The 10,107-nt window shown below is 34.7% G+C and overlaps 1 protein-coding gene across 1 annotated transcript; it reads left to right on the forward strand.

Moving 5' to 3' along the window:
* Positions 1-2,067: 2,067 nt before the first annotated feature.
* On the forward strand, positions 2,068-2,628 carry LOC127799642 (uncharacterized). The gene has a single exon (XM_052333862.1). The coding sequence runs from the start codon at positions 2,068-2,070 to the stop codon at positions 2,626-2,628; it is 561 nt and encodes a 186-aa protein (XP_052189822.1).
* The last annotated feature ends 7,479 nt before the right edge of the window (positions 2,629-10,107 follow it).

A 10,107-nucleotide genomic window follows, 5' to 3' on the forward strand; every position in this document is an offset into this window, starting at 1 on the left:
TTTTTTATACGGGTGCATATAGAGCTCATTCAAAATGTTTTAAAATGTCAAGTGACATACTAAGTTAGCGGGTGATAAACGTTTCTCGAATTGGATTTGAGTCGTGGATAAAATTATAATCAATTGATCAAATTGAGATTTTATTGTTAAAATTAAATTTTTTCGAATAAAATCACAAAAATACTAAAAGATTTGGATTTTTCATAATAATAGAAAAAAAAAAAAAAGAGAAAGATATACTTTTGGTAAATTAGAAAGAACCCATGTAGCGTTTGAATAGTATTAACTTGAGACATGAATTAGGTTAGGGACGAGACGAGATGAGGTGACGTGCATGGGATAGGACTAGGTCTCATCCTTAACTTTGATAGGACAAAGTTCACCTGCCTCGGAGGGACGCGAGACAGGATATGATACTTAATTTGATCCTGCCTCAATGTAACTAAATTAAAAAAATATATATTAAAAATATACCTGTACAATTTAAAAATATAATTGTATAATAATTATTTTTCAAATTTAGGGACATACATTAAAAACATAAAAACTATATATATATATATATATACACACATTCGTCAAAATATCATTTCAGATTTTAAACCAATTAAGTTCACAATATAATTAACATTCACAATAGAACAAACAAATATATATCCATCATAATAATGGTTAAGCTAGAAGCGTATCCCGCGCGCTAATACAAATGCAAATAAAAATATATATAGCAAAGATTATTTTATAATAATTTACATTAATGATAGAGTTTCATAGTTTCAGATTGATTTTTTTACTTCATTAATAAAATAAATAATATATACACATTGTTTTGTATATATATATATATAATTATAATACATATATAGATAATATTGAGAATGAGCGAAATTAAATTTAATAAGCTCAACCCTAACTATTTTTACTAATTAAGGCAAAGCCTGAATTTGAGTTGACCTCGATCAATGACCGTTTATCTTGGCTCCAATCGAGTCATTTTTGTGGCTGACCGTTTATGAGAGGTGTCTCATTAATTATTCGAGTCATTTTGCTATTTCTAAAACTAGATTAATAGAAATATTATATGGTCCAATATTTGGGTAGAATACCCAAACTACGTACGTACCCATCTCCAAGCAATAATTAATGCTTTCCCTCCACTGAGTCTGCCCATATGTTAATAAATAATAAAACTCTAGCTACCTCCAAGGGGATAACTCAGCGGTGGAAGAGGGAACGGGTGGTAAGGATATCGCATGTTCGAGTGATGGGAGGAGTAGTTTGGATGCAAGTGATCTAATTCTTGATGGATTGTGCGTCATTGGAGCCAATACTGACTTTGTTAACTGAGATCAAAATCGGATTTATCCCTTTGTGATTCTAAGAGGAGTCATAGATTCAAGATTAGGAGGGCGTAAGCATCAATACCTGATTATTAAAAAAAAAAAAAAAACTCTAGCTACATTGATTCATTGGGTCATTTCTCTCTTTTTTTTGGAAAATACTATTTATACAAAAGCAGAATATTTATAGGGATGATATATTATGATATATTTTGTTCATCCCTTTCTCTCCCTTCCTTCATCGCTGAAATCTCAGTTGTCGTCGTTCTTTGTCTCCGTCTGTTCTTATCGCAGCCTTGCCTCGCCACTACAACCTCCGCCACCTAGTCTCGTCGCCTTAACCGCCTTGTCGTTGGGTCGACGGTGTGAGAGAGAGAGCAAGAGAAAGACAGAGAGAGAGAGAGATAATATTGAGTCATTTATTACATGGGCAAAATAGATATTTTGATTGTATTATAAATATTTCTGTAACACATCTTCAATACAAATACAAATAGAATGACTTTTCTTTCTTTCATTCATATATTAATTTATATTATTATTTGTGAGTAAAATCCATGTGAAGTGGTCCTCTTTCTTCACCAAGTATCTTTTTTTCGCCTTGACTTCACTCTCCGACTGTTTATATAACAAGCCAAGCAAAGGTCCAAGCCAGGAAAGAGACTAATCAAACCACACACACAAACACACGAGCCACAGCCTCTCCACTCCTTGATTCGTCCTTACCATGCCTGAACCACCTCCACCACCACCCTCCAATGGCCGCCGTGCCTCGATTTCTCAGGTGCCTGAGGCAGCTCCGATCAGCCGCTCGTCCCGCCACACGCCGTCGTCTTCCTCCTCCTCCCTCTCCTCCATCTCCTCTCTCGGATGGCCGCCGTCTTCCCCTCTCTTCAGCCCCGGCACCCCCCACGGACTCATCCCATTTTCCTGGGAAAGCTTTCCCGGAATCCCCAAGGAACAACAGCAAGAGCCACAACATTACAAGAAAATCACCGACGCTTCACTGGGTCTCCTCCCCTTGCCCCCCTCCAAGCGATTCACCGATCTCCAACTACAAGATATCTCCGAAGATCCATTCTTCGCAGCCCTCGTGGAGTGTTCCAGAGACGATATCGTTCATCGCAGAGACCCAATCGGCGGCGCCAAATCTTGGAATCGATCAACCGTCTCCAGGACTCTGAGCGATCGCTTAGGATTCGTGACCATTTACTCGTCCTGCAAGAGGGCTTGCTCCGTCTCCGACTCCATCACCCACCTTCGACGGCCACGAACCCACAAGGGTTAATCGGAATCCGCCATTAATATGGGCTATGTACATAACCAGTACGTACTCGAAGATGGTAAAAGCTTGTTTCAAGTTTTTCGACATGACCGGCCGGCCGGTGGGTCGGTGTTATTGTCGGCAAGTTCAATGGTGGGCGAAGACAACTGTGTTTTCCGACCATGCAAATGCAAGCAGTAGTGCGTACTTTTAATTTTCTGTACTGGAATTATTAATTACTACTGTGGATTTGTGGTCTGTATAAGCGTAATTGTTAATTAATTATTAATTTAAGCTGTGTCTGTGTGTGGACCAGAATCTAATTTATTAATTGATCGGTCCGTCTGTAATTCATGTGGGTGTTTTAACTTTTATAGCAGTTCGTAGGAGTGAAGTTTAAGTAATCGCCACCGCCATGAGAAGGAGAGATGATTAAGCTTTGGACCCCGGTGGAAGCACGCCAGAAAAATAACCTTTCCTTGTCGGCTGGTTGCTGCCATTCGGAAACGACAACCATCCTTTATCAATTTTTATGTAAAAACATGTTAATAAAATTACATACATACATATATATATATATTCTCAAGAAAAAAAAAAAACTTACACGCTTTATATATATAGGTCGCTTCGTGGAGTTTAATTAATATACATTTTGGAGTTAATTAGTATTTATTTATGAGTAGTTCATTGAGGGGAAAAACCATCATCTTTCCATGTTTAGAGCATTTCTCATGACTGGCTTTTGGGTTACTTAAAAATGTTGGTTGAATTAGTGATTATGATATTGGGGGTGATAACTTGATAATTGTAAGTACAGGAATTCAAGATCAAGATATATTTGTAAGTTTTATTTACTTATTAAATATTTTTTGATGCGATGCCAGTCAATGTCATGATTTAATTAATATTATTATAAAAGTTTAATAGAATATAGTTAGACTCACAGGTGGGTAGCTAGCGCGAGTATTAATCACCAAACCCTTTCGAATCCCAAATAGGATCAATGGCCACATCTTGTCAAAAACTTTTTTGGGTTAATTAAACAGAATGGAGACGTCCAATTTTATCATTTATAAAAAAAAAAAAGTTATATATATATATATATGTTTGGAAAATGAGCATAATAAGGGGGGAAAAATAACCTTTAAAAAGTGGAGAAAATAATTTCGTCGTCATCTCATTTATGTCCACCCTTTTGCAACACCGACATTCATCATATAGGGTTTAGTACTCAGCGTTTTTGTGTAAAATGTGCTTGCCCACTGCATGCACTCGAACTAGCCATATCTCATACGCTGCTTCATGCCAGTAAGTAGTAACCAGCCATGTTGCCCTGATCATTTATAACTGCTACTTATGAGTTATGACAACTCTGGTCTGTACTCTGTACTGTAGCCTATATTAAGATTTTGAGTTCCACTTTTGAAAGTTCTATATATATATATATCAGTTTTGTGTAGAGTCTCTTCTCTTGGCCTTCAAATGGTAAAACACATGAGAGCAGTACCTCAAGGAAGATTATATACAAAGGCCAATCAGTTGGAACAAATAAAAATTGTTAAAAACGCGCGCTAAAGAAAGATAGAAAAAAGTAACCTACATAAAAATTATATTAATATTTTTACCCTAAAGAAAGATAGAAAAAATTAAGTGCGAGAGACACAATTGAGTAGATAGATCCACCTGTGATATATATCATGAGTGTATAAAATGAAAAAAAGATCACTTGATCCTACACACATGCACGAACAATCTACGTACAAGAGGCCACTGCAGCATTTCGAACCCTCAATGTAACAAAAAAGATGACTTTTATGTATACAAACACCAAGTTTAATACAAAAATTTAGTATAGAATGATATATTTTCTGTATTGTGGGAAATTAATTTTATATGAAAAACTCCTCCTTTCTTTGTTCCTAGGTAGAGATATATGAATGAAAAAACTGTTTTGAAATATCATTTTTGTCAAATTAATGAATGGAAACAGAAGGAATATCAGTTGAAACAAATGAGTTTGTTGGTGGCTATATATATAATTTAATTAGTTTGGGGACTCTGTGTGCGTGTGTAGGTATATATAGCTACACTGAAATTAAATTAAAGGACCATCGATCCCTCTCAAATCATATATATATATATATATATAAATATACATGTTTAATAATTTTAATTTCAGCTCAAATCCCACTTCAAACTTCAAAGTCATCCTATCTTTCAGGTTAAGCTTTCTTAATTGATTTGCTTCAATTTTTATTACTAATGCATGAGAGATAGTGGCGAAAGAAGCAGCAGCACGATGAAGGGCCAGTTGGTCCTCTATCCACATCACGCAATCGACTAGCATATCTTCGGCAATATCATCATGGCCAACATTAGTGAATTAAACAAAGTAACTAATAATGCTGATTAACACTGTAATATATTTATTTATCTGAAAGTCAAAAGAAAGAAAATCTAAAATGGATGGTCGGGCCTCTCTCTATATAGTATATATACACGCTGGCCATAAATTTATATTACTCTTTTGTCGTCGTCTTCCTACTCGGCTGGTCTCTTCAGTCACCACGTGCATCAGCCTGCCCCAAGCTTGGCAGCTGCAATTTGCTTTTAAATATATATATTGTTCACTAGAGGAAGGATCGATGTATATGGCTACAAGTTGCTTTATATAAAAAATACCCCGATCGTACGCACTTCATTATAGATGCAAATTGTGTCGGAGATGGTTTTGCAAAGCGAGCAGTAATTAGGGCGCATCATCGATCGATCATGTGAACTTATTGTTTAGTTTGATTAGTCATAAGTAATTGATTTGGGATTCTATTTTGATTAGGCATTGCTTGAAGAATTAATGAATCTGGCTATTGTTCCAATGTTATTTCATAACGATGAAGAATACCCTCGTGAGCATTCTATTTATCAGCTGCTGCTGCTGCTCCGTTTGTAGCGTCTTGCCGAGGGTCTCTGTCGTGTAGATTTGTCCTCTTTCTCTGTGCTTGTCACTGCTTGTTTATTCGGTTGGCTGTTTCGTTCTAGCTAGCTAGTAATGTCATATTTGTACTGGATCCCGTTGCCCTCCTTCGTTCTACTTGTTCTTTTAACAAAATTTATCTATTTTCATTGCAAGTATATATCTTGCGTGACAAGACATTATAGATTAACTATCTTTCAATCATTAAATTTTACATTAATTGGGTGCAATACAAAATTTTGAAAAACTTAAACTTGGAAACCTACCAACCCAAGAAATAAAAATAGCAAATAAAGACAGACCCATATCCATGCTTTCTTAAACAAACTTCTCTGTATATAAAAATATAAGCGAAATAGAGGGAGTTTCCAAAAGGTACTGCTAAAATATAGTTTATAATTAAAGGATATTATTGTGTTCATAACTTTGCCATAAAATAAAATAATTAACAACATCATTTAGTTATTAAACAAAAGGCCTCAAATGATTCATTATCTTAATTAGTATGTCACCATTATTAATTCATTTAATTAACTCGGAAAGCTTGCACTGATCTTTGCATTTATAATATGCAAGTGTCAATTGTTGGACATATATAGTTAGATATATATATATATATATATATGGTCACACGGGGGACCATAGGAATAATCATCCAGCTCCGGGCTCCAGCATGCAATTGCTTCACTTGAAAGAATGAAATTGAAAATGAAAATTACCTTTTCCATATATTTGTCAATTAATTAGTCAAATACCTACCCAAATTATGTTTCACCCTAAATTAAAATTAATGTAAATCACTAGATAATTCATGAATGAGTTCAACTTTAGTTCATTTATTAATTAAATTAATTTAAACAAAATTTTTAGTAAGTTTAAATGGGATCGTTTAAGTTAAATAAACTAAGTCAAAAACTATATTAGATGTTAATGAGTATAACTTAAACAACTTTTATAGAGTTCAACTCATAAATCGATCAGTGGAGATTGAACACCTTTAAAATGCAAATGCGCCAAAACCCAATCATATTCAAGTCCTTACTTGACTTGCTCAACTTATTTGTACCTCTAAAATATTGAATGCTACATTCTTTTGGTTTATAAAAAAAAAAAAAAAAAAACTAAAAATAAATTGTGGAGTTGAGCGTACGTATTTATCTAAATCAATCACGTTTACAACATATATATATATATATGTAGAATTTTATGAAGAGTATATATCGACTCTCATTAATGATGTTAATTATATTAAAAAAAATAGTGAAAATTTTGGAAAGAAAATCAGATAAAATGAGGATTGAATCTGTAGCTTGAAATGGAGAAACAAGGGATTGGGCGACCGGGAATAATTAATATATATAGTCGACGTTCACTGGGGGGGGGGGGGGGGTTGGGACGATGACGATGGGAACCTCCTAACCTACAGATTATTCATTGCTAATTAGCTGAAGATGTGAAGGCCTACCCAACCCATATCAATTACTTCTATACCCACTTTTCCTAATCCCTCTTCCCCTGCCTTTTCAAATATTAATTGTTGGATTAATTATTTATTAGCTAGCTACCCTACTTGTTTAATTTATCCTATTTTAAATTTAACACCATTATCATCATAACAACAATATTAACAATAATTTATAACAAAAAAAATTAATTAAAACAAATCAGATAATTTTCCAAAGTGATCAACCATTTGATGAGTAATCAGGATTGATCAGAGAGAAGAAATTTTACGATTAGATCGACGACGATGACTTTTTTCTTAGATTGACACTCAGTCACGGGTCTCCATCGGTTTAAATGCGACAAGTGAAATTAAAAAGAGGTGGCAACGGGGACGAATGGCAACCGACACTAATTAAATCTTGTTGCGACATACGGATGTTCATGTTAATGTGATGTGCGAAGACGATGGAAAACTAATTACAGAGACGCCACGCCATCAGCAATGGCGACTGACGATTGTGTGATCCACTTTCTGTCCATAAAATCCTTGAATCTAATTGGCTCAACCTTAATAGCATCGTAATTACAAACGTTAATATATTTAAGAATAGCTTTATTTTCTGTGCGATGCGATCGTTCTAATTAAAAACCTAACACATGTCAATCACTTATATGGCCTGCATGCGGTCTTTCTCCCTTGTGTAGGGCACATGTACTCATTTATGTGTGCACCTAACTAGCTGTCGTACCTTTCCCCAACTTTGCTTTCATCACCCATGCATCACTTGTATCATCATGCGTAGGGGTGTGTGCGCGTGGGTGTGGGTGGAAACAATTATGAGAATTTTGCTTTTGAACTTAATGTTTCCACTTAATGTGAATATGGTTAGTATGATTACATATATTATATTAACGATAAATCTATTTGAATAGAATCTATCCGAATAGAAAGATATTTAATATTTTTTTATATTATTTTATAAAATTTTAATTATATTAAATAAAATAGAAAGATAATTTTAATCTTATAAAAATTCTAACTCTCCACTCGTCTAAAACTCTTGCCTAAAATTACTGCCCAACGTATTAAAGCTGCACATTTTCAAAACAAAAAAAATTAGTTATGATAATGAATAATGACAATCATGACACTTAGGTGGCAGCACATCATTGGCTATAATCAATGTATTCTCTTTGCATTCTCCTTCTATTTTATTTCATTCTTGGATTATTTTACTTTGTCCGAATTAATTGACGCATGAGATGACTAAAGACATCAAATGATAAAAATATCCTTATCTTGAAATTATCGTCTTATCTTGAATTAAATGGGCGAATTTCATCTGTGTTGAAGTCCGCCCATACTGGGCGAATTGCAGGCTGCAGCGGACTGCATCTAAGATGCAGCCCGCCAGCGATGCAGCCCGCGCCAGCACTGCATTTAGATGTAGTCTGCCAGAAATTGGGGATTGCCTGAATTGCTGGGCGGGTTTCATTAGTGATATTTTTGTTATTTGATGTCTTTAATGATCTCGTGCGTTAATCAATTCAAGCAAAGTAGAATAATTTGTATTTAAAGCCATTATGACTCTTGAGATTCTAAAAATTCATTAAATCAAGTGAGAGACTAAAATTTAAATTTAATAAGGAAAAGAGAGAATGAAATTTTGAATTGTGACTGAAGAGAATATTGTTGGTAAATAAAATGTTAAATGACATAATTATCTTAACGTTAATAATTGAAATGATAAAAAAGGATAATTTTATCTAGATAGATTCTATCCAAATAGCACGGTTCATTAACGATTATTGTTATCTTTTCTCAAAGCTTAAACTTATAAAAAGATATGTGACTTTATTTTTATATTATTTTTAATTAGATCTCTTATTTAACAAAGCACAAGAAAATACGTACAAGCAAACACTGTTTCTTGTGTGGCTGTATTTTATTTCATAACTAATCTAAATATTGTGTAACTATATATTTAAATATTAAATTTAAAAATTTTGAATATTTTGACACCATGCAATGAATTAGTTATTGACCATCATGATGATTGCTCCAAAGTCACATTATCTCCAACACTGTTAGACTTCATTCCATAATGAGTTCACTTAATAATTCAAGCTTTCATGATGAGTTCCCCTCATTTATATATAGTTTGATGCAACCATGTATAAAGTTACAGCTTATTGACAACCCCAGCTATCATAACCTAGCTACAAGAGGGATATGGTTGGGAATTGGGATTCAACCAGTAACCTAACGGGGTCTAATAAAGAGGAAATCAAGTGGGGGTACTTAGGTGTGTGAAGATAGTATCCTAACCTAGCTAAGGTTTGTGATTTAACTTGAGGGAAGGGTTGTAGGTGGGCACGAGTTTGAGCATAGGCTGCCCCAACTACAAGCTCTTCCTAGAGCCCTCCCCACATGTTATTTTATTGGAAGTCCATGCCATAATTGTTTCTTTGACCTATATATTATTAAAATATAGTGCGCGTGTGCAGGAACATATGGGTTTTGCTATAATTCTCAATTGTCATTATATATATATATACACACACATACATATACGGGAGAAGGCTTTTGATGCGAGTTATATATGTAACTGCAGGTGTGGTCCATTTTCATCTGATTTGAGTTGAAATTTTTAGGAGATTAACTCTATTTCTAGCGTTCGGATGATCATCCGATCCAAAGGCTTTCAAGGTGTCTGTCTCGGCCTTGGGATCTAGGAATTTCCATGAACCTCCTCTCCTGCCCATCAAGCCCTCTTCAGGTTGCTCCGTCTTGTTATTTGCTCCTTTAGTGCTTTGGTCTCGAGAAACCGACTGCAAGGAATCATTAATTGCAAATGCTTCAGAAGATTAGACTGATGTTGTCCCCTGCTTGTTGGTTTGTGGGTCCTTAATTATGTGGTCTTCGCTTGATGATTGTTTTGTTGGCAGGGTTTCGCTGTTCCAGATTTAGCAGCAGCTGCCTTGTTATTTGTTTGGTCGGCTGCCAAGTTTTTATAAGTAAATGTTATATGTTTAGGTTAGGGTTATCCCCTTGTGCCTTTTGTTTTAAGGCATGAAATGGT

This window comes from Diospyros lotus, chromosome 4 (assembly GCF_014633365.1).
Source record: "Diospyros lotus cultivar Yz01 chromosome 4, ASM1463336v1, whole genome shotgun sequence".
Taxonomy (NCBI): domain Eukaryota; kingdom Viridiplantae; phylum Streptophyta; class Magnoliopsida; order Ericales; family Ebenaceae; genus Diospyros; species Diospyros lotus.

What these genes read in the sequence shown, in the direction of transcription:
- LOC127799642 (XM_052333862.1), top strand. Translation starts at nt 2,068, where the DNA reads ATGCCTGAACCACCTCCACCACCACCCTCCAATGGCCGCCGTGCCTCG.